Source organism: Neolamprologus brichardi, chromosome 7 (genome assembly GCF_056152115.1).
Source record: "Neolamprologus brichardi isolate AB-2024 chromosome 7, ASM5615211v1, whole genome shotgun sequence".
Classification (NCBI taxonomy): Eukaryota; Metazoa; Chordata; class Actinopteri; order Cichliformes; family Cichlidae; genus Neolamprologus; species Neolamprologus brichardi.
In genome coordinates this window covers 66,700,312-66,727,346 of record NC_142110.1, presented here as the reverse complement: position 1 = coordinate 66,727,346, position 27,035 = coordinate 66,700,312, and the positions used below count along the sequence as shown (strand labels likewise).

The window sequence follows — 27,035 nt, the reverse complement described above, 5'->3', positions numbered from 1 at the left end:
TAAGACTATCCCATTTCTCTGGAAATTCACAGTCATTACAGATTGTGGAAAAAGTACAAAACAAAACAATGAAAACGTAACTTTTACCCTCCTAAATTAAACTCGCCCTGCAGGCACCAATAGTTGATTCAGTGGCCTGAAGAAATAACAATGTAAAGTTGGGGAGTTTACTATAAAATGCAGTTGTGTGTAGGTGTTGCACATTAAACAGAGGCTCTGAGGTCACACACGTCATTTCCTGCATATTTTTGTGCATCAGCTTCCACCTTTTCTTCATTAGCATCCAGGTGCAAGTATTGGAGGCAGCAGTCTAAGCAGATACCCACACCTGCCTCTCAGCCACTTCCTGCAGCTCTTCTTGGGGGACACCAGGCCATTCAAGAGGGACGAGCCCCCCAGTGTGTCCTGGTCTCCTCCCAGGTGGACATGCCTGAAACAGCTCACCTTGTAGGTGCCCGTGAAGGCATAGTGGGCCTACTTTGAGCTCATTTCCAACACTTTTACCCACCATCTTCTTCGGTCATTAATCGCAGCTCGTGGCCATCGGTCAAGCAGTAAATCAACAGCTTCGCTTTCTTGGTGCAGCATCCACATTATGAGCCCTTCCACCCTTTGGCTGCGATTCTGAGCGGAGCTGCCGACAGAGAGCTTCCCCGAGTAGCAACTGAACAGAATACCGGTAAGTAAAGCAGCGAGGCTCTGCAGATTTTCTGTGCTGCTTTCAAATCATATTTCCCAGCATTTCTCAGCTGAATCAGCACATTTACCGGCAGGATTCACCCTCCCGTCCTCCTCGGTGCTTGTTTGTACTGAGAACCCTCACGAACGGAATGTGGACGACTTTGTGCAAATTCGAGCACGTCGCACACGTCTGTTTTAGAAATGAACTTTAGTGCATCGTGCACATCTCGAGTAAGAAAACTTGGGTCAGGCACAGATCGGATACAAAACAGAAAAAAAACACCAGCCTTATAATACCAATGCAAATACTCCGAATGTGCTATTGAGCAATGCAGTCAACGTAAACAATAAAAGGTGTTATTGAGGAGCTTTCAGCAGGAAAGCGACTAAGCATGTCGCTCTCTCTGGAGGCTGAAATAAAATAGAGAAGCGAACGAGACAAAAACACACAGCTTGACCACTGACAGTTTTAATTCCTCTGACGTAAATGAACGACACATCTTACAAAACTTCCTCGTGCACCAGTTACAAAAGTACAAAGTGAAACAAGACTCCCTCTTTCTTTCACAACACAGCTTTGGTTCTTTTCAGGTTATTATTTTCCCTTATAATGTTTTCCAGCACATCACAACAAAGACAGTCATGAGGTGCGAACACATGACAGCAAGTGCTGTTTAGCACACGGAGCAGCTTGGAAACCATATGACTGACTTTAAATGTTAAGACACCCTGGAATGATACGGCTGGGCCGTCATATCAGAGCTTTCTGTCCAATTATGGCCTTTTTATGAATTTCAGATAGTGTGAAAAAACAAAAATGTGTCAGATGATGAAAATCAGACGGTTTAAAAACCTGTCAGCTCCGTCTTTCCTCACATCTACACAGGCAGAAACTTTAACGGCGGCCACAGCAGACCCATTTACGTCCAGGTCGAAATAAACCCGCGTTTTTTCTCTAACGCCACTGACGTCAACGATCCATTTACAGCACCAAACACAAACCGTTTCATTGTAGTTGTTGCTTCGTATTCATGCCTCACAGCCTGTTGCACCAGCTGTGTTTAGGTTTGCACATTTCCTGCAATTTCTTTTAGCGATTTTGCAATTAGCTACGGTCATGCTAACGAGAAAGCGCACCCTCCATCACTTCTAAAGTTTTAAATATCAGGAGATAAAAGTCATTTGCTCCTTATCGGGTCCTAAAATTTGATAAATCCAACTCTGATAAACTAGAATACACGACGTTGTGACAACGAGTCGTTGTTTCTTTCACAGAAAATAAACGCTGAGGCAGAAGCAGCGTGTGAAACACTAGCTGCACCCTCACTGCTTCCATGGGAAATAAGCGGTCGAGCATCCTGGTGCTGAGAGTCAGATGCATTCGATTAACTGATCATCTGCAAGTGTGCAAACTTTGGCAGTTTGCTGGTCTGTTAACACAATACCGAGGAGGAAAGACATCAGCAGGGACCTGGGTTGTGAGGTCAGACTCTGCCTGTGCTGGTTTCCTCTTATTTGTGTGTTTATATGTGTAAAAGCCACAACCAATAGAGCGTTCGCTCTCACAGCGTCATACTGTGTCCTGAGAATCAGGACAGAGCGGAGAAAAAAGGCATTATTCCCGTTTAATCTGGAATAATCTACAGAAAGAGCTGAAACGTGACTGTTTTTAATGTAGCTCTTAATGATCTGCTGTTGCTCACTTGTCTGTGTGGAATATTGTGTTTGTTTTTACTTCTTATGTGTCGTAGTTGTTGTAACCTTTGTGCAAGTCTACAAACAATTTGAAGTTCTGCAGTGAGAACGATTATTCACAAGTGGAAGCATTCGAGGCAGCAGGACGTCCCAGGAAATCACCCCGAGACCAGGCTGCAAACTGCAAAGCATCCAGGAACTCCATGCATCAGTTAAAGGTTAAAGGTCTCGACAGCACAATTACAAACAGACTGGAGAAGCATGGCTGGTTTTGGTTTCCAGGAGAAAAGAAGATTGCTGCACATCTTCGGTTCGCAAAGCTGAAAACGAGACTTCTGGAACAAATCATGAGAGCAAAGCGGAGACGTCTGTCCACAACACAGAGCCGCAGGTTTGGAGGCTAAACGCAGCTCCTCGTGTCTGTCAGCAGGGTGGTGGAGGCGTAACGATTTGGTCTTGTTTTACAGCCACAGAAAGGAGATTCAATCAAAGTCCAGACCTCAACCGGACGGAGGTGTTGCGGTGGGACATGAAGGTGGTTCTGAATCCGGGCGTGTCTTTAGGATTTCACACACTGCTTCTGCTTTTTGGCTTAGATTTAGTCAAATAATGACACGATGTAATGTCTCTGTGTGGTTGTTCATCTGTGGCTGTTTAAATCCTTTTAATGTGATTTTTATGACGTCCTCACACGTAAACCCTTTGAATTGACAGAAGCTGCATTATTTATTATTTTGTAGCAAATTATTTCGATATTTAATCGTTATTGTTATTGTAGCGAAATGTAATATTTAGGCCCTTGGAATCACTGTCATATTGAAACAATCAACTCTTGTGTTTGACAATTTATTATTAAAAAAACGTGTAGAGGTGTTAACGAAACTAGAGCGTCCCCCCCGAGTCTCTGAAGACTTTTGTAACATGGACAGCAAATAAACGTCTAGATATGGGCACCGCAACCTCCATCGAGAGGTCCGGCTTCAATTCATTGAACATGACCGCTCCAGGTGAGGGGAGCCTTGCAGACAGCTAGCAGGTAGGTCGGTCTGTGTGGGGGCCAGAGAAGTCGCCTGTATAGAAAACAGAAACTGTCTTTGTGCAGGAGGCTGTAAACGTATTTATTTCTGCTGTGCATGGGGACAGTTTAACCTGCGAGTCTGGATACTGACAGAAACTTAATGTCTGTGTAGGTTCTCAGTCATACAGGTCACGGTAGTCTGAGGAGCTTGGACTTCTTTAAGTTTCCTGAAGATGTTTCACCTCCAAGAAGCTTCTTCAGTCTTCCAAGCTCCTCAGACCACAGCTCGTAATACTGATGGACTGGTTTCATGTTCCAGCCCTGGAGGTTGCTGCTTGGTAATAATAGAGAGTAAACAAACAAACAAAAACAAAAATGAGATGATATTTTGCATATAAATAACAATAAAAAAAAACAGGAGTGTTTTTGTTAGGCGAGCTACAAATGCTTGTGTAGCAAACCAGCCAGTAACAGTGCAGCAAATAAAGGCGAACAGCTGCAACATATCAGTTTATACCAAATTAGCGCTTGAACTGATGCTGTTGCTACATTTATGGCGTTGAAGTATTAAATATTTATGTTACGATAAATAATAAGCTTGCAAAATAATACAGACGTGATTCCAACTGCAGTCTAATGCAAGTTTTTGCGCAAGTCTTTAAAACCTGACATTCTCGCGTCGCTTCAAATTGAAAGAGTTGTGTTTTGGCCCAGGCCGATCGGCCCTAACGCACACATGAAACGAGCTCTGCTTAGCGAGCGCAGCCGCTGAGTGCGGGACAGACACCAGCAGCTGTAACTCACACAGAACAAACGGGGTCAAGAGACGCCAAAACTGTCCTGACTGTAAAGCCAGGTCAGAGGTCAGCAAAGCTGCAGCACATCCAGTAAATCACCATGGTAACGTGCGCTATTTTAGAACGGACCGGGCCCGGACCAGCTCAGATAAAAAGTGATAATCCGTTAAAGAGTTTGTGCTCCAAGAGGCGAACGCTGAAATCAGCGCGTGGGAACGTTTCTGTGAATATATGGAAATCAGGCGCCGTCGCCAAAAGCAAGTCACCCGTGTTCGTGCATAGTTTGGAGGATTCCACGTGGCTTTTCTACACCGTCTGAGCTGCACGGCATCGTTTTTAAAGGACGCAACCGCGCTGCGATGGCTTCCGGTAACGTCGACAGTTTCCTGGAGTTTAAGAGACATTTGTGAAATCTTTGGTTGTGGATTCAGAACTGTGCTCCTACAGCTTCCTGTACAAAATCATTTTACTTCCTTCTTCTAAACTGTCAAACTGTTGCGGGATGATTAGGGTTCAGTTTAGGCACGTAACAACGAGGATCACCAATCAGACTAAGGCTACGTCCACACGTACACGGGTATTTTTGAAAATGGAGATTTTCCGTTTTCGTTTTAAAAAATAATCCCGTCCACACGTAAAGGCAGAAATGATGGAAAACGCTGCTAGGAACATGCCAAAGCAGCAGGTGGCGATATAGTGCTAACCGCGTAGAAATGTTGGCCAATCAGAAGTCTAGAAGCCTCGGTGGGAAAAAGTAAACAAAGCTGGGGCATAGAAGCAGAACCATTGACTGTAGAAAACATGGACGACGCGACAGCTCCCCAAAAATGAAGCCAAAACGTCTCTATCGCCCCCTTGTGTCTGGCTGCAGTATAGGTCATAAACCCCGCCTCCTCCATGTTAGCGGATGGGACTGGGGTCAGACTAAATTAAATTAATTCTCCTTAGATAATTTCTTTTCCAAAGATTCTTTCTTTTGTTTTCAATAGTTCTCATCACGCTGATTGATGTTCAAGGGGTCTCCTCTCCCATAAGTTTGATTCTAATTCCTACCGCGGTGATGTTAAATTGGGGTGAAACGTCATCATAAGAGCTTTGACTGACAGCTGCAGTCACGGAGAAACTTGCGTATCTCTGTTCGCGAATAGCAGATAGAGCGTAGGCTCTGAGAGGACGCCCAGCGTTTACGCTACGAAAACACGACCGAGTGTTTGAACCTGACAGCCTGAGGTGTTCTTCAGTAAACTGGACTACCCGACAGAAGGACCCGAGGCCCCGCTGTACTTTTTCGGTAAGTTAAGAGTAGCAGGTGTGTAGCATCGCTAACTAGCTAGCAACAAGCCTTCAACACAGTGCGTATGCTAGCGGCTAAGCTAACTAACGAATTAACAACAGAGTGATTTTAGAACTATAAGATGATAAGCTGTGTGTCTTTTTTATAACAGTGACATGGTTGTATTTACCTTAATTAAACGAGTCGTCAGTCGCGGTAAACCAGCAAAAAACTCGAGCAGCCGGGCTACGTAAAAAGTGTAGGGGGGTGTGTTTGCGGTCACGTCCAGCGGGTGTGTGGGCGGGAGCGTTACACAGTCGCTCCACCTCAAGTCACTACTGCGCAGACTCTGGCTCCAAATTTGCAAGATGGCAGCCTCCACAAACGGGGTATTTTGGCTTCATTTTTGCACAATGGTAGGAGGCGGGGTCGCGTCGTCCATGTTTTTTACAGTCCATGAGCAGAACCAAATCGTATGTGTGGAGGGACAGTAACTGTGTGTGTATATGTAAGCATTTAAACACTGCAGAGACAATTAACAGTAACAGTATTGTAGAAATTCATTTCACCGAAACAATAACATGGCGCACAGTGTGACGTCAAAAAATGCGCACATCTTTGACGCTCCGTTTTCTCCGGTTTTCTCGTCCACACGTAAATGCAAAAAAAGAGTTTTAGAAAATATCCACCCTGGCCGGAGTTTTTAAAAATCTCCATTTTCAGTGACCAAAAACGCCGTTTACATGTGGACGAAAGGTGCAAACGCATAGAAAAATCTGCATTTTCAAAAATACCCGGGTACGTGTGGACGTAGCCTAAAAGTGCTGCTAAAGTGCCCACATTATGTTTTTAAGTTATTCTCTCCCCACGATGGATTTAAAACACCTTTTCATTAGTCAGTTATCTACATTACTCTGTCACAGCAACGTGGGGGTTAGTTGACCTCGGCCTCACCTAAAGACATGAACTAAGGTGGTGTAACGTGCATCTTGCATTAAAGGTTGATGGTAAAGGAAGGCGTGTTTGCTGGTGGGATCACCGTAACAGCAATGATTAGCAATTAGCATCAGCTTAGCTACCTGCCTGAAACAGAGTGTTCAGAGCCGCCTGTGGCTTCTCTGAACTTTAGCACGAGCATCGAGAACTGCAGCAGCAGAACACAGTTTTTGCTGTGACCAGCACATGCCAAACAGAACATTATCCATCCACACACACGTAAAACAAACCAGCGTGTGAGGCTTAATATGCATGTGACTGAGTCAGCTGGCAAGTGTCTAATGCATTTACCAAAAAGGCAGCTGATTCCTGCTGCAACTTTTCACTTTGCTTTCACGTGCGACTCATCCTTCCCTCGTATCTCTACCACAAGGTGACGTGTGCAAAGTTATCATGAACTGGAACGTCATAACGGTGATAATAATGGGATATTTGCAGCCTTGAAATGATCTAGAGTGATCCTTTAATAAAGCGGCACCACAGCGGGCCTCGCTGTCTCTGCAAAAACTGTGCAGCGTGATTTCTCGTGTAATAAAGGGGTAGTGACTGGTGTATAATGAATCCCTCGCCAAGTAACCGAGAACCAGAAAGCATTCAAAATGAGCCTTTAAAAGAAAGTTGTAAAAAAAGGATCCCACACTTCAAAGAAAATAGATTTAGATAAGAAAAATGTCATAAAACCCATAAAATGTGTTCAGATTAAAGTCTATCCCGTTTGGTCATACAATAAATATACATCAAAAGGGTCGTGAGTATAAACCAATGACTGGAGTCGAGATCTTCAAAGCGTAGTGACTACAGCGCTTTAGTGTTTGTATATAAACTCAGACCTACAGCAGATAGAGCGTACCAGTGTGCAAAAGTGGAGACACGTGCAGCCGGGACAGAGCGTCCGGCTGCTGTCTCGGGTCAGATTCGGATCCGGAACATGCCCTGACTCAGCTGAAGGCGGAACAGTCGACAATTGGCGATGCGCAAGTTGGCACAGGCCGTTTTGGAAAGGTCGCTGGGTAACATCTGCTTGGTGCGGTGCCACGTCCCGGTGGTGCGCCGGAACTCCCGGATGTAGTCAAAGTTTGTGCCTGCAACCAAAGGAAGCGAGAGGGTAACAGGATCAAACACTGAACATCCTGAAAGCCCAGGAGAGCTTTATTTAATGTTTTCACCGACCTGTGTCCAGGTCCCCCACCACGTAGATACTGGCGCCAATGGGCACGGCGCCGTAGACGAAGGAGGAGCTGGTCTGGATGCACAGGTTCTGGTCATCCAGGAACATCCACCTGCAGCAGAACGTGTTTCTTTGCTTTTAATAATGCAATCGTAAGATTAGCCACACATACAAACTGTAAGGACAGCTCTGGTCATCGGTGCAACGATGAAGTGCAAACGGAGCGCTATCGTCCAAACACACACAAAATAAAAGCTTCAACAAGACGTTCAGCTGTCACTGGAGAAAGCGTGACGCCGAAAATAAAAGAAAGATAATTGTTGATGCTCACAAAGCAGGAAATGGATATATAAAGTTATCACAGCGTTTCCTGGACAGGAATAGACTGCAAGAAAAACAGAAGAGACGCCTTCAAACCAGAACGAAGTGCGCTGAAGACAACCTCACGGCTAACGTCTTTGAGCATGTTAGTCACCTTTTTCTTACTTGCAGATTAGACTACTGCAATTCATTGTATTATGGTCTAGATCAGGCCTCCATCCATCGTCTTCAGATGGTTCAAAATGCAGCTGCTCGCCTGCTAACTGGTACCAAACGGAGAGAGCATATAACCCCAGTTTTAGCTTCTTTACACTGGCTTCCTGTCTCCTACAGGATCCAATTAAGTCACTTAACCCCCGAGCCCCTCCTTACCTGTCTGAGCTCCTCTCTGCCTATGCTCCAGGAAAAACCACGAGGTCCAGCTCAAAACTAATGCTGTCCATCCCACGGACTAACCTCAAATCCTGTGGTGATAGATCCTTCTCTGTGGCAGGTCCCAGACTTTGGAATAGTCTCCCCTTAAATATTAGATCTGCACAAACACTTGAGCAATTTAAATCATTGCTAAAGACACATTTCTACGCCCTGGCTTTTAACACACTATGACCGAAGCATTTTGGTCTTATTTGAATTAGTTTAGTTATCGTTTTAATTCTTTTACTGTCCTATTATTGTTTTTTATTGTTATTATTGTATTACATTGTTGCTTTTTAATGGCATTTTTATATTGTTAAGCACTTTGTGCAACATCGGCTGTTTGAAATGTGCTATAGAAATAAATTTGACCTTGATCTTATGCTGTGGGGATGCTTCAGTGCTTCTGGAAGTGGGAATTTCATCAAGGTGGACCCATGACGGAAGGAAAGATTTTGAAAGAAAACTGGGTCATTGTTTTGTCTTCTGACTCAACAAGGGAAGGTTATTGACTCGCCCACACAAAGACCTGATTAGAAACCTGTGGGGTCAACAGAACTAGGGCTGGGCCACATCATAGCGTTCACGGTAACACCGGTATGATGTTGGGCAACGATTAGAAAATGAAATATTGATAGAATATGGGTAAAATGCGCATGCACAGTGCCTTTGTTTTCATACGCACATGGCGGAGAATGAGAAGGGCGAAAGCGGATCGTTGAATGAAACCATGAACCAGAATTCTGTGAAATCTTTTCAGTTCTTTGTGCAAATGAAATAATGGAAGCATTCAAAATAAACTGTTAAAAATCCCTTGCTCTGTTTAACAGCGTTTGGGAAAGCGCTGAATTCGAGCACTTTATTGCGCCAGCACAGTTGACGTCACTGTGGCTGCGTCTGTGGTTTCAACGTTTAACGACTCACCTCCTCATCTCGTCGTGGTAGAACTCAGACTTGCAGGTCGTCATTTGTCTTTGCTCGGGGTTGTCGTTCTCTTGGCTTCTGACTCCACCGAACACGTAAAGCTCCTGACCGACGCCGCACGCCACCGAGCCGAACCTGAGCAGCACAGACATTTTGAGGGTTGACGGTAAAGCGGGCTCCTCGCTATGCAATGATTAAGAGTTTAACAATTCCTTTAAAGATAATAAGTAAATTCGGGTCATACGGGAGAGATCTCTTCCCTTAAATGGGAGTTTTTCCTCCCCACTCTCGCCAAGTGCCGGCTCAGAGCGTCATCTTATTGCTGGTTATTGATATTTCACTACATAAATAAAACTGAATTGATCTGAATTGACGCCATAAAAAGGATGCATGTGACCACGTACACCCTGTGAAGCCTCGAGGACCTCGAGGAAACACTGCTTCTCTCCACAACTCGAGGATTTACGGTCGTCTGTTTTTAACTACAGAACTTATTCAGTGGTTAACTTTACTGACGTTCTGAGGAAGGTGGGAGACCGATGTGGTTTCAGCGCAGTGACACTGCCATCGGTGCCTTTTGGAGCATTTTTAATGAGACAAATAACCTGGCTCGCCTCGAGCAGCTTGCTATCATTAAGTGACAGCTTATTACTCGACCCTCACTCAACTGATGATGAATGAATAAATATTTATGTCATTTTGTCTTATATAGAATCATTTCTGGAACCAAACGGTGGCAGGTCAAAGTTTGAGGATCCAAAATCCCTAAACTCATGGGTCATGTTGCAGAGGCCCGGTCCAGCTCTTGAAATACATTAATTTAATTTAATCTTTTGCCTTTTAGCATTTTTAGTTGTATTTCAGTACAACGCCACGGCTGTGAGAGGGTTGGATCCTCAGCTGATTCTGAACATACTGTGGTTAAAGCGCAGTTGCAGCAGCTGTGCTTAAAAAGTACAGAAAAACCATTAAGGAAATTCTGCAGACGCCCACAGAGAAGAAAAAAACCCTCATAACAGCGCATAATGAAACCAAAAGCTGTGGATGTGAAATCCACATGAGTAGCACAGACGGGTCTAGCATGCTGGGTGTGGATTCAGCGATACGAAAGAGAAGGTGTGACACAACTAATGCACAATAAAAACCACAATGTTGCGCCGTATGACTCGACGGCTACACTTGCTGAGCAAGTCAGTGAAGCTGTGATGTTGGATAAAGTTTGTCAAACTGAAAATAAAACTTTCAGATTGGGGAGAATGACGGTGACTGTAGAGCTATGTTTCATTTCCTGTTGTGCAACATAAACGAGTTCAAATTAAAGCAACAACACTGAAGTTAAATGTTAAGTGTTGCACAGCAAGTGTGCAGTGAGAGAACCCCCCCCAAAACAAGCTGACTGCAAAGAAACAAAAACGTCAGGACTGTGAGGAAACACCGACTTTAACATTTTAAGATCACGGACAGCAGAGGCTGTGCTTACCTTCTCTCTTTCAGAGGACACAGCCCCGTCCACTGCTGGGTTTTGGGGTCAAAGCATTCGACAGAGTCAAACAGCTTCCCGTAGGAGCCCCCACCAATGGCGTAGAGCTTCTTATTCATGGAGGCGTAGCAGCCGACCTGAAGGAGAAGACGGAGACGAGGTCAAAGCGTCGTCCAGCCGTCGAGCTAACCAAATATTTCTGTCACTGATTTTATGTTGTTGTTGTTTTTAACATTTCAGAACAACGAGAGCTGAAGACGGGGTCATAACAGACCACCAACATCCAGTCATTAACCCTTTAAGACCTACCATAGAACCAAGTCCGCCAGAGCTTATATTATATTTTTACATGCTGTGGAGCCATTTTTGGGAGCATTTCAAGTTGCTATACATCAATACAACCATTATAGCCCAGATTTTAATAATATGTCTGCATTAAGTGCATAGTAATTACATAAATTGCAAAAACGTGCAATAAACTACAAAAAAAGTGAAAATCGTTTTTGTTTTTTAACATATATTTCTAGTTAGAGAAATTTAAGAGGCTTATCCCTCAAAACTGTAAATACAAAAAAGTTGCACAAACTAGTTTCCCACCACAGGAAATTTATTTTAAGTGTCTTCATAGTTTTATTTTTGAAATACACCAATTTTTATACACTGCAGGAAAAATGAAAATAAATATTATAATGCAAATTTGCAAAAAAGCAGCATATGCATCAAAATAAACTATTTCCAGCAGTGCAATATGAGTCCTAAGCATCCCAGAAACCACACAGAAAGTCATAAAGTCAAAGATAACTTTTAAAAACACCAGTATAGGCTCATGAGGCTATATGGTAAAAAAAACTACATTTTCGCGAAAATGACGTCACTATGACGTCGGGCAGGTAATGGTGGACATGCAAAAGTTCGCGCTGACGTCTATTCCAACGTAGGAAGTGTTATGAACAGCTGATCGGATCGGCAAAGCGTGTTTCTGGAATATTATGTTTTTGTTGCTGCAAGTGCTTTTTATGCAGTTTTTGCAAAGCTATATGTGGAAGGAAACTGTGACCGAGGACAAGCTGATGGCATAAGATGTAAGTACAACTCCTCCGGTTTCATATGCAAAAAAAATTATTGTGCTAGCTCACGTGGTTGCAGATCTACCGGGATTTAAAAATAGTTACGCAAAACAGAGCGTGCCCGCTCCAACCGGGGTTAATCTAAGGCGAATCGAAGGAGATCTGTGTATCTTTGTGTCGGACCCGTGTATGGATACAGCTGCCAAACCAAATCCCAAACACACACTTTAAAAATATAAATAAATTTGTCCAGAATCGCTGCGTGACATAACTGCAGGTCATCTTTTATATACAGTTTATAGACAAATCCTGTTACTCAGAGTTTTACATTCAGTCATCAAAGTGACATCCATCGGTTTGAGTTTGAGCCAATAAATCATTGGCGTACACAAGCGACGCCAACCGTAGTTCCAAGCGCTCTGGGTGGTACAGCATTCCCAACTGGAATATGGGTCAAATTCCAGCCTATTCCAAAAATAGCTAAACACCGAGTCCAATATACATAAATAGGGACATTGTGCTGGGAATTCTGGTGCTGACGTTACTGAAAACATTCACAACCCATCCAAGCTAAATGTGAGACCGTGTCGTCCTTTTCTTTCGTATTTGACTCGTTTCTGTGTAAATTTTTCATCTTTTGTCTTTTTCTGGTCCTTCCTTCAAATTTAACAAGAAGCTGACCTCATGCAGCTCTCTGATTGGTGGTTTCAGACTCTCGTGTAAGATGACAAATTGCTGACGTTGTCACCCATCATTAACACTCAGCAGCCAGTTCGCTTCCGGTTCTGCAGAACAGATGAGCTCAGATGGAAAATCCTAAAAAACTACCTACTGATAACAGACCCAACTCACTAAAAGTATCGATTCGATCTGTCGCACCACTTCAGCAAACCCTGCTGGTGCTGTGTGGAATATCACGTGCCGGCTTCACATTTAGACATTTCTTCCACCAAGTGGTCTACAATTATTTCATGGTGTTATTTTGATCGTTTTAATGGTGGGATGACACGCAGCAACAATCCACAACAGAACCTGAGCCTGGGCAGTTACATGGGCAGACCTTAGACCAGCGGTCTCCAACCTTTTTTGCGCCACGGACCGGTTTATGCCCGACAATATTTTCACGGACCAGCCTTTAAGGTGTCGCGGATAAATACTAGGGGTGCAACGATACACAAAATTCACGGTTCGGTTCGGTTCGATACTTTGGTGTCACGGTTCGATATTTTTTCGATACACAAAAAAATGTTGATGCCTTTTTATTAATTTGTCATTTATTAAATTTTCACAGCACATTCTGCACCACATCTCTGTGCGTTCATCATTTGTTTGAAGCCAGCTCACCTCCCGCAACCACTTTTCCGAGAATACGCGCTTCTTTTGTGGTTCGGACTCCTTCTGACATTTCTTTGGAGGTGGAGGAACACCAAAGTAATTGCTTAAAGGAGCTTCTTCGACATCTTTATGAGTTCTAAACAAATGTCTGTCCTCCTCCACAAAATCTTATGTACGCAAACACGCGTTGCAACTTCTTATCTTGTGCGCGTTTTTTATTTTGACAGCGAATGCGCACCCGCGGACCACTTATGTGCAGCCCTGGTTATTTAGCTCGTCATATTGCAGCCACAGAAATTCTTTTGTCCATGAAACCATAAAGCTGCTCTTTCTTTTTGCCTTATAGTCTGATTTGTCATAACTTTTCCGTTTTGTGGTCACTTCTTCACCCTGACCTGTCTTATTTGGCTCAGCAGAACTAAAATATATATCCTGCTGCTTTTACACAGGCACTCACATAACACTCAGCGATTCTCTGCGCGATCAACCTCTCACATGTTTAAGCTGCAGGAGATTTCACTTGTCATGTTTGCATAGTAAGCTAACGATTGATAAGACGATGTCAGAGGAATTGGTGCGCAAATGATCATCACTCACCAATCAGTACTGTCGCTCTCTATACACAGTTCGCAGGATTGCAAAGTGAAAGCAAAAAACAAGCGCAAATTCAAACGCGATTTCAATATGTCACATATTGACAGTAGCTCACCGATGCCAATGACATAATTACCCAGCTACATTTCCGAAAGAATGCAAAAGCATTGACATATATTTTTCCTTCCTACGATAGGCCGACGGGCAGGGCAGGGCAGCCCGACTGGAAAAATCGCTAGCCCCGGGACGTCGGTCTAGCGATTTTGCGAGCCCTGTATCTGATTGAGGAATCACTCATCTTTGGAAAAGAGAGTTTATTACAGAGAAATGTCTCTTTCCAAAATAAAAGCTATACTATACGCTTCTTCTGGGCTATTTTCTCAGCAGCATATTAAACATATCACGTCCCCATAAGGAGAATCATGTGCTAACGGCTGTCTAAATGACTCGGTAACGTTTGTATGCGTGCTTGTTGTTTTTGTCTGCTTCCACTTGTCTTTGCACTAGGATGCTATCGGGTAAATGTGCAGTCATATTCGTTGTGTTCCCACTAGTGCTGTCAGCGTTAATCTGAAATGAGGTTAACGCCACAACACAGCAAATCTCCGTTAACGAGCTACCGCGGATTGCCCCGTGTGTGGGGCTGGACAGCGTCAACACGTTAACGAGCTAACTGCGCTAACACACTAGTTCCCACTCATGTAATTGAGCATTGCGTGGCACATCTGACATACTGTTTTACTTTAGTCCATGACACCCTTACCTTCAGGGTCATACGTCACATGAAGACCAAAATAGTTCCAGACGCCAGATCTGAATGAGGGTGGGGGAGGTTCAATTTGCCATGTTGCAACAAGCTTAACTTCTGTCTAGCTAGCTTGCCCTGCGCTCAGTGAATCTGCGCTCGACTACTCCGCCTAGGCTGCACTGTCGAGCGCAGATCCACTGAGCGCTCAACACAGACAGCATCGTCAGAAGGAAAGTTGATAAAATAAATTAAAAATGTTGTATTGTTCGATACATATGCGTAACGAACTGAAAGCACTGTATCGAACGGTTCAATATCGATACGAGTATCGTTGCACCCCTAATAAATACAACAAAATAAAACTAGTACCGGTACCGAAAAAAGAAGATTTATTCACACGTGAAAAGACCCAGGAAAACCGAGTAAACGATAAAAACGATAACAAAATAACGCTGAAAACCCTGAAAACCAGACATTTCACACCTGAGCCTCAACTCTCGCGGCCCGGTACCGGTCTGAGGCCCGGGGGTTGGGGACCGCTGCCTTAGACCCTTATTTGTTTCTGTATTTACTTTATTCCTTTGTTTGCACAACATTTACTATTTGTCCTGCTTCTATTTATGCAATTTCTGCACTTTTAACATTTTCTTCTGGGCATTTCTGTCATGTTAATTTTATGTTTAATTAATTGTTCAACACTTACGTCAACATTTATTTATTTTAATGTCTGTTTTTATTTTATTTGATACCATTTAGATATTTTATATATCTAAAGACATTTTTCAGGGTCACAGTTAGGTTGTGGTTAGGGTAAGGGGCTAGGGAAAGCATTATGTCAATTAGATGATATGAATACCTGAGGGGTGTGTGTGTGTGTATAGGTGAGGGGGTTACCTTGCGGATCATGGTCATGCTGGTCTGCATTTTCCAGGTATTGAAGTAGGGGTCGAACACCTCGACAGTGATCAGCCCCAGCTCTTCACTCTCTCCACCAAGAACATAGATCAGACCATCCAGCTCCACCACACCGAAGTTCTGACGAGCCTGAGAACGTCAGCGGACGTTAATATAATCAACCGCCGCCGCCGCCAACAACATCCCCCAAGCTCAGCTGTACGCTCAGCCACAAACAAACACCCTCCTGGGGTCTCTGGGTGTTCCCACGTCTGAGTTCCGAGTTCAGCTGTTTCATAAGTGCAAAGCACAACTGGGCACAGCTGGGCGATGTGTGGCCCGGTTTGTTTGCAAAGGGGGACTTGAGTTTAAATCAGACGCGCTATTAGAGCATACCAAAGCCATGAAGAGTACCGCTGGTGACGTCAGGTTTTCAAACAGCTGTTTGTCTGTGTCAACACAAACGCAGCGGTGGGGTCAGACCCCGTGACTGGCTTAAAGTGTATTATTTATTGTATTGTTTTCAGACTGTGTGCAGTGCTCCTGTGCCAAATTCATCTCGGTGCAGCAGCTTTAATAAGCTGACGATCTTCCCCTAACTTCACCTTCCAGCATGTTTCTGCCAGTTACTTCATATCAGGAACTTAATAATGACAGCAAACTTTTATTAGTGAATGACATCACTTTTCTGGAGAACGATCGTGCGCTCTGTGTATCATCTGCCTTTAACCCTTCAGCTGTCAGGGAACTTTTGCAGCACTGCTGACACCTGATGGCCATGAAGTCAAATATAAAACAACATGTCTGCTCTACGTCTGGTATATACTGAATATTTATGTAGCCAACAGGGCTGGACTGGGACAAAAAAATTGGCCCGGGCATTTTGACTAGAGACCGGCCCACCAAAAATGTGACGTCATTCAGGGGTAAAACCGCAAAGGATTCTGGGAACTTGTGGCAAGCGGTACTAGCGCATGCAGGCTTTCAATTGAACTCAGTTACACAGCGATAAAAAGAAACACAAAAATTGGCAAGAAGCTGTTGTATTATTAACTGCAATAGGCGGTGTTGTGCCAAAAAGCGATTGTCTGCCAAAAACTGATTTCCAGTATTTAAATTGCTATAAGTAACTTGTTGGGCTATAATATGTGAAACATATGTCAAATGCATCCCTCATAGATGACATAAAGTCATATTGAGCTACAAACAACATTAGTGTAACAAGGTAGAAGCCGCAATCAGTCTTTGGCAGTGACTTTTATATAACCTTTATTTATGCCGTTAAAAAAATCGAATTAACATTAAAAATGTCTTTTGTAAGAAGTAGTTGGACAGCAGAAATGGCTCAAATATTACAATAGTTCTGTAAAAATATTTAAAGTGGGGATAAAGGACCGGATTGGTTATAATGTAAGTACAATAACACAGAGTTGTAAAGATACTTGAAAAAACAGATAATTTTTTAATTCCATATATAGCCCCTTTGTAAACGCTGTTCACCGAAGTCTATTTACCAACATAGATATTACACATAAAAATACACGCAAACATTGGAAATCAGTTTTTGGCACAACACCTGTTGTATGACAGCCACAGGAAGCCGACGGGTAAAGAGATCGGTTGTTATCGGATTACGTCGTGGAAATTGTTTAAGCCATGTTTCCGAAGTAACAAAGCCGATGGATGGCCTATAAGATTGCTAAACAAGGGGGAGGGTGCATCCGACCTCCTCGGCTGTAATTGGTCCAGCCCAGAGTCGATCATGACCAATTGGCCAATCCAACACCTTTCATTCATACCCTTCCAAAAAAAATAAAAAAATCGATCGGCCCATAAAAACAAAAAATTGCCAGCGGCCCACCGGGCATTTCATACATGTTTAGTGTCTATCTGGCAGAAAAGCACTGAGCAGAAGGAGAGAGTGGATCATATGGCATTTGCAAAACACTGCATTCTGTTGTTTTTAATACAGCGTCCCTATTTTGCACTTTTTCTGCACACTCACACAGGAGTTTATTTCTGCCGTTTATCTGTTTATGGGTTTCCATGAGTAACTGTTTCAGAAACGTGATCGTACCTGTAGCATTGGGGGAATCGGGCTCCAGGTGTTGGAGTCGGGGTCATATTTCTCTCCACTGGCCAGGACTGTGTTGTGTTCATCTGTTCCACCCACCACGAACAGAAACCCCCCTGACCAACAGAGACAGCCTTGCTAATGACACACCTGCTAATGTCTTTTACTGAACACAAAATGTTTTGTTACAGACATGTTTATGGTGGACTGCACTGACCGGCAGCAACCAACCCGTGGCCGAGGCGGGCGACGCTCATTGGCTCCAACTCTATCCAAGCCTGCCTGTTGGCGTCATACAGAGGACACATGCAGCGCGTCGCAGCTGTCGGCTTCCTGGTTCTGCACAGAATGAAAGCATCAGATCAGACAAAAAGTTTTCCCGTCACTCTGTTCAGACAGGATGTGAGTCGGCCTTCCTGCTACTTTTACTGAAGACCAAGTGCACACAGGAGACCGAGAACAGGCCGAGTTAACATCCTTTAAACATACTTTTAAATGGTAAATGAACTGATACTTGTAGAGCGCTTTTCAACTCTACTGGAGTACTCAAAGCGCTCTATACAACATGCCACATTCACCCAATCACACCCATTCTCAAAAGCTTAGTGCTTTCTAAGTACATTCACACACATTCATACCCCGATGGATGCATCGGGGAGCAACTTGGCAACTTGGGGTTAGTATCTTGCAGACTGGAGGACTCGGGGATCGAACCACCAACCTTCCGATCAGTAGATGACCTGCTCTACCTCCTGAGCTCCAGTCAAAGTATGACTTCTCTGCAAACAATTGATTGTGTTGCATAAGTTCAATTCAATTCAATTTTATTTATATAGCGCCAAATCACAACAAAAGTCGCCTCAAGGCGCTTCATAGATACAGAGAAAAACCCAACAATCATATGACCCCCTATGAGCAGCACTTTGGCGACAGTGGGAAGGAAAAACTCCCTTTTAACAGGAAGAAACCTCCGGCAGAACCAGGCTCAGGGAGGGGCGGGGCCATCTGCTGTGATTGGTTGGGGTGAGAGAAGGAAGACAGGATAAAAGACATGCTGTGGAAGAGAGACAGAGATTAATAACAGATATGATTCAATACAGAGAGGTCTGTTAATACATAGTGAGTGAGAAAGGTGACTGGAAAGGAAAAACTCAATGCATCATGGGAATCCCCGGCAGCCTACGTCTATTGGAGCATAACTAAGGGAGGATTCAGGGTCACCTGGTCCAGCCCTAACTATATGCTTTAGCAAAAAGGAAAGTTTGAAGCCTAATCTTAAAAGTAGGCCAACAAAGTGAAAACTCCAAAACAATATAGCCTTTAAATGGGTGCTTAGGACAAAGAGTTTAGAAATCAACTAACGAGAACACACTAGATCTTCTTGTTTGGAGCCAGAAAGATCTGTTGCAGAGTAATTGTAGCTCCAGTACTAGAAAAAAAGAATTGCCTGAATATCATTTCTTTCTCCCTGTACAAGTTACAGTAATCTGTATTTACTTTCATTAAATCTCTGACAGTTTTCAGGGAACCAGACAAAAAGTAAGTATTTATATCTACTTATATAAATACAAGCAGATATAAATCTCCCTAAACCTCACGCTGGATTTGGGAAGGTTTTACATCAGATCCCCTCCCTGACACAACCCCAAAGGGCCATGTGTCAGATGCAGATGGAATCGAACCATCAACCATTTGAATGTGCTAACCAGTACACTATAGAGCCACACACAAAATATTAAGGAGGAGTTAACCCTGCAAAGCCTGAACCATGAAATAACCGCCAGAAAAGTCTTTTTGAAGCTGGAGTGTTTATTTCACCTTCAACGCCATCGCACTCATCACACCCCGGACACAACCTGTTCCAACTCCTTCCCTCTAGTCGGCGCTGCAGAGCGCTGTATGCAAAATCAAGCAGACATCTGTACAGTTTTTATTCCCACATTCACTCTGATCAACGCTCACGTCGCGTCTGTACTCACACAGCCATCATATCAATCACTGCAGTAGCACTGATGTCGTACAGATCAGCGGTTTTTTAGGAAAAGGGATAAAATTGTCTTATCAGATTTATTAGCTTCCTTAAGTATCTGAGCTTTTATGTAATTAAATAAAAAACTGCATCAACCCACTGCACCTCCACCATGACCTGAACTAATCTCAGCTGAGACGATTTGGTTACAGGACAGAGTGAAGCACGCTGTGAGATTTCAGAGGCAATAAAAGTTCAAAGGTGATAACTGAATCTCAAAGTCTACGTTATCTGCTTTGTTTCCACGCTGCGTCAGTCATGATAACATCTGAAGGACACAGCATACAAACGAGCTTCTGCTGCAGCGCTCAGCTCAGTTTTACTGCTTCAATCTTTTTTTCCCTTCGTCAGCTGGTTTTTTTCCTTCCAACAAGTGCTGATATACCCCCCCCCCCCCACCACCCCCACCTTTCCTTTCTTCGCTCAGTAGACACAGGTTGTAGCTGTGAAATGTTCATCCAGGATATCTTTGTTGAACATCTCTCACTGTGACGCATGGAACCAACATTTCATAGTCACAGGCAAAAATACTGCCATGGTTATTTCACATGAGTCATTCTTCCAGAATGGCACAAAATTACATAATTTACACTCGAGTTAAGGCCGGTTAGTTAAGGTTACTTCAGTTGTGATGTCATCAGCCGACACTGAAGAATACAGCACAATAAATAAAGCTTAAATAAAATAAAATAAATGTATGAAATAATGAAATAAACTTCTGTTTCTTTGCATGAAGCCCAAACAGAACAAAACAAAGTTGGCGAGTGCGACTTACTTGCGATCCTCACCTCCGGCGATGACGATACACTCAGAATAACCTCTGGGTTTGAAGGCAGCGAGCATAGCCTCCCCCTGCAGCTGACCCTGCGTCAGCACCGGCTGACAGTACTCTCTGATCACCTCCCTCATCAGAGGCTCCCCCATGGCCTGATGGGATACAACGGTAGCACACAGCGAGGTTAGCTCAAAACTTATATTGCATGTGTATGTTTACAGCAGACTGAGTAAGCCACAGTAGGGCTGGGCGATATGGCCTAAAATGCATATTGCGGTGTAATTTGAAGCATGTGCGGTAACGATATATATCGCAATATATTCTTTTCTTCTGTATAACGTATTTTCCACACTATAAGGCACACTTAAAATCCTTTAATTTTCTCAAAACTCGAGATTGTGCCTTATGTATGAATTCTGGTTGTGCTTACTGACCTCGAACCGATTTTGGCTGCAGAAATCTGTTAAAAAATGTTTTAGTACAACTTTGGTAAGCCGCACTGCTTGATGGATTCTCAGAGCATTACGGCTGCCGTAGTGAGGAGCTTCACGGAGTAATCTGGGTCCTAAACTCCGTCCACTTCGTTAAGTCTGACGTCACTAGCTGTGTCTGGGCCTAAACTCCAAAAAACAAACGATCACTATGGCATTACTGAGAGTTGAAAAACGGTCTAAAGTCTTTCATCTTTAATTAAATCATCAGCGTTGCTGCTTTAGCAGGTGTAACAATTAAGTTTAACATCCATGCATCCATGAAAACAGATTTATTTAAAGTTAACAGGAAGTTAGCTCGCTAGTTTCCACCTAAACATGACATACCATGTTCTGAGAGAGATTTTGGAAGGAAGCAGTTTTTGACTTCCCCCATATTTCAAAAGTGCTTCATCTCTTTGCTATGACTGTCGCCCGGCATAATTTGCAGATGATAATGGTTGTAGCCTGTCCCAACGGCTGTCGCCTACGGGAATAACTTATACCAGGACCTGGAATGGGAGAAGATTTGGACCTTACCGTTGAAATTTCTATTAAATAACAAAGTAAAGGAAATATCTTTTAAAGTTATTCATCGTTTTTACCCAACCAGATCTTTTCTTGTACGTTATAAAAAGGACATTGATATTAACTGTACATTTTGTAATTGTGTGAAGGAAGATATTTCTCATTTATTTTGGTCATGCTTATACACGAATCTTTTCTGGCAAGAATTTTGTGTTTTTGTTGTTTCCTTTATCTTTTCTGAGTTCTCTCTTTGTTACGAGAAAATATTGTTTGGTTTCTTTTAGTACCCCATGCACAGGGCAAACAAATTTTATTTGATTAATTTATTGATACTATTGGCTAAATTTTATATACATAAGTCGAAATTTTCTAACGCAAAACCATCCTTTCGGTGCTTTTTAAATGAAACCAAACAATATGTTAAAACCATACAACAGTCTCAAAATCAAAAAGCTGTCAAAACCATAAACTTATGTTCCCTGTTCAATATCATGTGATTCTTTAATAGACTGTGTCTATTTTGTTTTTTTATACGAACCCCCTGACATTGTGTTTGCTATTTTGTATTTGTATATCTGTATTTTGTGCTTTGTCAATAAAGCGTGTTTAAAAAAAAAAAAAAAAAAAAAAAGTTGTAGCCGCTGCGATGCTTTCTGTCTGTCACTACCCGATCCGTACCGGAAACCCGATCGGTACCCCGCATGCGCAAATCTTACGTCACTTCCTCTCTTTGCCAACATTGTGACATTCAATATATTTGAATGATACGGTTAGCGCCCAGTTAGCTCCTAGCATTTCTCAACAGCTCTGCCTCCTTTTCGACTGCCCGGGACATTTAAACAATGGATAATCCGTATACAAACAAATTCAAGCTTTTCTCCTCAACAGAGAGCGTTCCCCGATTGAACAACAGCGCCGTAAAATAAGAAGAATGGCGCCTAATTACAGACTTAATAATATTGATTTAGCAATGTGTCACGTGAAGATTCAGCAGCCAGATTAAGTGTTTACTGACAATTGACAGTGATAGCGGACATCATCATCACTATTCCAGTCAATCCTCTCCACACAGACAAGCATAAACACACTCGACTATCACTAAATCAAATTTAACACACGTTTGTAATGACGCTAATTCATTTTACAATAGGGTTCATTCGCTCGGTCAGCAGGTGGCGGTATCCTCGTACACTGGGGAGTACACTGCCATTAAACGAACAGAAGAAGAAGAAAACATCTGCACATGCGCGGTACGGATCGGGTAGACCCGATTTGTACGGTCCGACTTTGCACATGCGCAGTAAGGATCGGGGAGTCCTGATCCGTAACTATCTTTTTGTTTTTCGTTTTTGTCTACATTGTACTGAAATGCTTCATTATTGCAAACATTTTAAGAGATACTTATTATTCTTAACATCTTAACCGATACTCTGACCCATAACTATCGTAAAACGCTACGACCGGAAGTAGACACCTTTCGCGCATGCGGGGTACCGATCGGGTTTCCGGTACGGGTCGCTACCCGATCCGTACCGGATGGGCGTGGGTGGGCGATATAAACGATATACGATAGAAACGATATAAATTTGGCCAACGATAGAGATTTTGACTATACCGCTCTACCGCGATAGCGCATGTTGATGATGTCATCAAGCTGCGCCTGTTTTGGTCGAAAGTGTCGCTACCCGATCCGTACCGGAAACCCGATCGGTACCCCGCATGCGCGAAAGGTGTCTACTTCCGGTCGAAGCGTTTTACGATAGTTATGGGTCAGAGTATCTGTTAAAATGTTAAGAATAATAAGTATCTCTTAAAATGTTTGCAATAATGAAGCATTTCAGTACAATGTAGACAAAAACGAAAAATGAAAAGATAGTTACGGATCGGGATTCCCCGATCCTTACTGCACATGTGCAAAGTCGGACCGTACAAATCCCCCCTTCTCTACAAATCGGGTCTACCCGATCCGTACCGCGCATGTGCAGATGTTTTCTTCTTCTTCTGTTCATTTAATGGCAGTTTACTCCCCAGTGTACGAGGATACTGCCACCTGCTGACCGAGCGAATGAACCCTATTGTAAAATGAATTAGCGTCATTACAAACGTGTGTTAAATTTGATTTAGTGATAGTCGAGTGTGTTTATGCTTGTCTGTGTGGAGAGGATTGACTGGAATAGTGATGATGATGTCCGCTATCCCTGTCAATTGTCAGTAAACACTTAATCTGGCTGATGAATCTTCACGTGACACATTGCTAAATCAATATTATTAAGTCTGTAATTAGGCGCCATTCTTCTTATTTTACGGCGCTGTTGTTCAATCGGGGAACGCTCTCTGTTGAGGAGAAAAGCATGAATTTGTTCGTATACGGATTATCCATTGTTTAAATGTCCCGGGCAGTCGAAAAGGAGGCAGAGCTATACCGCTCTATCGCGGTAGAGCGATATAGTTAAAATCTCTATCGTTGGCCAAATTTATATCGTTTCTATCGTATATCGTTTATATCGCCCACCCCTAAGCCACAGCTTTCCCACATAAAGGTGGTAATCAGCAGTTCCTCCCACACTGGGATGTCACTAAAAGCTTTTCAGGAGAGTTTTCATGGTGAATGACTGCGTGTGAGGATCACTGGCTCACACAGCTAAACTGTCCATGTCTGCAGGTGGAGGATGTACCAGGTGAGGCTGAAGGAGACAAAGTGTGTGTGTTTTAGCCATTACACACACAGCAATCATCAGTATACTCAGTTATTAATGCTCAGTGTTGTTAGATGTTGAAAACAGGAGCCACTTTGTTCTGAAATTCTCTGCTGCCATTTGATGTTTTCTCAGATTTAAACCCATGGTTCATTTGTCAGTTAGCCTTGCTGACACGGGGAGAAAGAGACTCATTGTATTCACACTCAGCCTGCATTTCAGCTGCTACAGCCTTTAACCTGAGCTGTCACGCTGTCATTATAGCCAAAGGATAACCTGGGATCAGAATCCTAGCTCATAAAATCGAATATACTTCCTGCTTCTTGTTAAAGTTTTCACATTTACACTGACACAACAGTTTTCAGTGTAACATTCACATCCAAACACGGTCTCTCTGTGCCTGCCAGTAGCAGCTGGTAAGAAGTATTTAGACTGTTTACCTGCTCTCTCAGGTAGCTCAGATCCAAACCCTGCAGCCACACGGCAGACATCACTTCCTTCATGCGTACCTGCAAATTCAGATGGAATAACAGCTTGTTTTTTTATTCAGTTTGAGCCAGCCCTTCACAGAGTTTTATATGCATAAAAAAGAAAAGTGTTTATAGTTAGGAAGTTTAGAATTTAATAGGAAAAATCACTCATCAGTATTTTGTTGATACGAAACTAAAGCTGGACAATGAGACTTGCCTCTGGATGCTGCAGGTATCTCTGCAAAAAAAGAGAACACTTCCCAGTGCTACCCACCCTGCGATCATCCGGGTCGTGTGCGAACCACCGCACCACGGCCTCCAGCACATGCTTCTCGTTGCCCACGTTCAGCTTCTCCATGGACAGCACCTCGCAGAGCCGGTCCGGTGGCAGCTCCCTGAACTCCTCAGTCAGCGCCACGTCACGGAAGTGCGTCTGCAGGAACTCTGTGGCGACGTAGTGCACGTGGTAGAGGCAATAGTGCAGAGAGAAGAGGCGGATACCGATGCAGTTCTCTGCAGTGATGCAGCTCTCCAAGAACTGGCAGCACAGAGACTTGAGGTCGGTCATGAGGAGAAGGTCGGATGCCTGCACCATGTCCTGGATGGTCTCTTCTCTCAGGGTGATCTGTGTGTGAGGTGCGTATGAACAGTCAGTGAAAGCCACACGCTATTAGGATATCAGCAGGTCACTCTGCTTTTTAATGCATCCCCACTCACTTCACCGCTGAAGATGTAGTCCAGGATTTGTTTCATGATGGCCATAGAGACCCCCTGCAGCTCGATTCTGTAAGTAGACCCATCTTCCTTTGGAGGGTTGTAGTTCAGCTTGGTCCTAACAGGAAGTAAAGCAAGAATCATTTGAGCTATAGCACTGCCACTAAATAAAATTGGACACGCCCTTGTTGTCCCTGGCTGGTGTTTACAAACAGTTCGATCTGTGCTGGAGTGACTGACCTGATGTAGGGGCTGGCAGCAGCCAGGATATTTTTCTGGACAGGAAGCTCCTCTCCGTCCACCACCAGCAGCGCATCGTGGAAACTTTGCTCCTGCCAAAAGGTGCGAAGGACTCTCAGGAGTCTCTGGGAATGTTGTGGATCCGAAACCTTCGAACCGGGCTCATTGGAGGCAGTGTCGGGCATGTCTAGGCTCGCGACAGCCCGAGGACGCACAGCACACTCCTGCCAACATAGTGCCAAACTGAGCTTCTTCAAACAGTACCACCTAATGTTGTCGAACATACGATGACAGTAATGCACAGTTTACGGCACTAAGTAAAAGAAAAGTGGTCCATACTTAAAATCGAGTTTCAAAAGTCTCAACATAAACTCTTCATTGTGAAACTTTTTTTTTAAATAAAGGACTTCTCTGGAGTGGCTAGTCCTCTGCCAGTACAGCGAGTGTAAACGGGCCGCGTTAGTAAAACCCAAACGTAGCTAACATATCATGCTTTCAGTGAATCAATTTAATGCCGAATATTACGGAAACACCCGAGGACCCATGGGACCTAATGATTCACATTTATATATGTTAGCGATCTTGACTGTATCGAGTCTAAACTTGAACTGATATTCCTAAATGAGGTTTGGCCAGTAAATGCTAGCATAGCACCAAAACAACCGACATGTCGATAAAGATTTCCCGTGATAAAGGAAGGACAACGCCGCCATTAACGTTTTTTTTTTTAAAGTAACATCGTTAAATGATTTTAGCAAATTGTTTTTGTAAATGAAAACTGTGGAGCTATGTTTACATGGGGTTCCGACATGGACTGTTTACAGTGCATGCAAAACCTGAGGTGTCATCCTTTCCTTTTACTGATTACAAATTTTAAGTATCTCACCTTAAGACTGGAAAATGCACTTTTCTCTTCTGGGCACAGGGCGTACCTACACTACATGAAACACTCATCCACCCTCTCTGATCACTCAGGACGAAAATTTTGGAAGTAGACGTCAAGGCATGTGTTGTGCTACATTCAAATCTTGGGAAAATGTGGTAAATATGACATCCATCTCGAATATATGTGACGATAATGCAGAACGTACAACAGAGAATATATCTATTTATATTTCAAGCCACTATGTTTTGAAAGCTTTCATAATAAAGAAGAAACCATCTCGGGTGCTTTAAACAGATAAAAAAATGTTAACACAGCCGCTTGCATTGTATTTTGGCGACACCACCTGAACGCAGCATCAGGGCGGAACGCGTGCAGTTTAAAATGTGTGCAGCAACAGAACAGATGTGAATAAAACAACCGATATAAATATGTACATTTGGTTTCTAAAGACAAAAAACATGTTACATTTCATTATGTATTTTATTTTAGTTTTCGCAATGTCTTTTATTTTTTCTGACTTCCGTAATGGACGCTGATTGGTCGGTTTAGAATTTACGACCACACCCATTCCCTTATTGTCACATGTTTCCATACAATAACTACGAGTTTGAAGCACAAAAAAACTTCAGTTTGTGTAAAACGGCCAGCTAGTTTTAATGCTCGAAGGCGACTGGAACCAGGAGGGTAATGCTGGAAATTCTTTGCAGCTACTGGATTCATGCCTGAAAGCATAATGGCGGATGTCGTA

At 43.2% G+C, this 27,035-nt stretch overlaps 1 protein-coding gene across 2 annotated transcripts; it reads right to left on the bottom strand.

Annotated features, from left to right (window-relative positions):
- Positions 1–6,571: 6,571 nt before the first annotated feature.
- Positions 6,572–26,414, bottom strand: gan (gigaxonin). 2 transcript variants are annotated; one of them, XM_087844188.1, is made up of 13 exons: positions 26,288–26,414; positions 25,402–25,625; positions 25,165–25,279; positions 24,722–25,072; positions 24,418–24,486; positions 20,284–20,435; positions 17,697–17,818; positions 17,483–17,595; positions 15,406–15,555; positions 10,768–10,904; positions 9,288–9,422; positions 7,631–7,740; positions 6,572–7,542 (listed from the first exon to the last, which is right to left on the bottom strand). In XM_087844188.1, exons 2-13 carry the CDS (start codon positions 25,584–25,586, stop codon positions 7,370–7,372), a joined length of 1,812 nt encoding a protein of 603 aa, XP_087700314.1. In that variant the 5' UTR covers positions 25,587–25,625; positions 26,288–26,414; the 3' UTR covers positions 6,572–7,369. The 2 variants fall into 2 exon arrangements, with proteins under 2 accessions (XP_087700314.1, XP_087700315.1); XM_087844189.1 differs by having other exon boundaries at positions 25,402–25,668; positions 26,288–26,408.
- Positions 26,415–27,035: the final 621 nt, after the last annotated feature.

Excerpts from the sequence above, each read along its gene's own strand:
- gan (XM_087844189.1), bottom strand. The coding sequence starts at position 26,355 with ATGAGTGTTTCATGTAGTGTAGGTACGCCCTGTGCCCAGAAGAGAAAA. Across the intron at positions 17,596-17,696 it reads CCACGGGTTGGTTGCTGCCG|GGGGGTTTCTGTTCGTGGTG; the intron begins GTCAGTGCAGTC and ends TCTGTTGGTCAG. Across the intron at positions 10,905-15,405 it reads GCATGACCATGATCCGCAAG|GTCGGCTGCTACGCCTCCAT; the intron begins GTAACCCCCTCA and ends CTTCTCCTTCAG.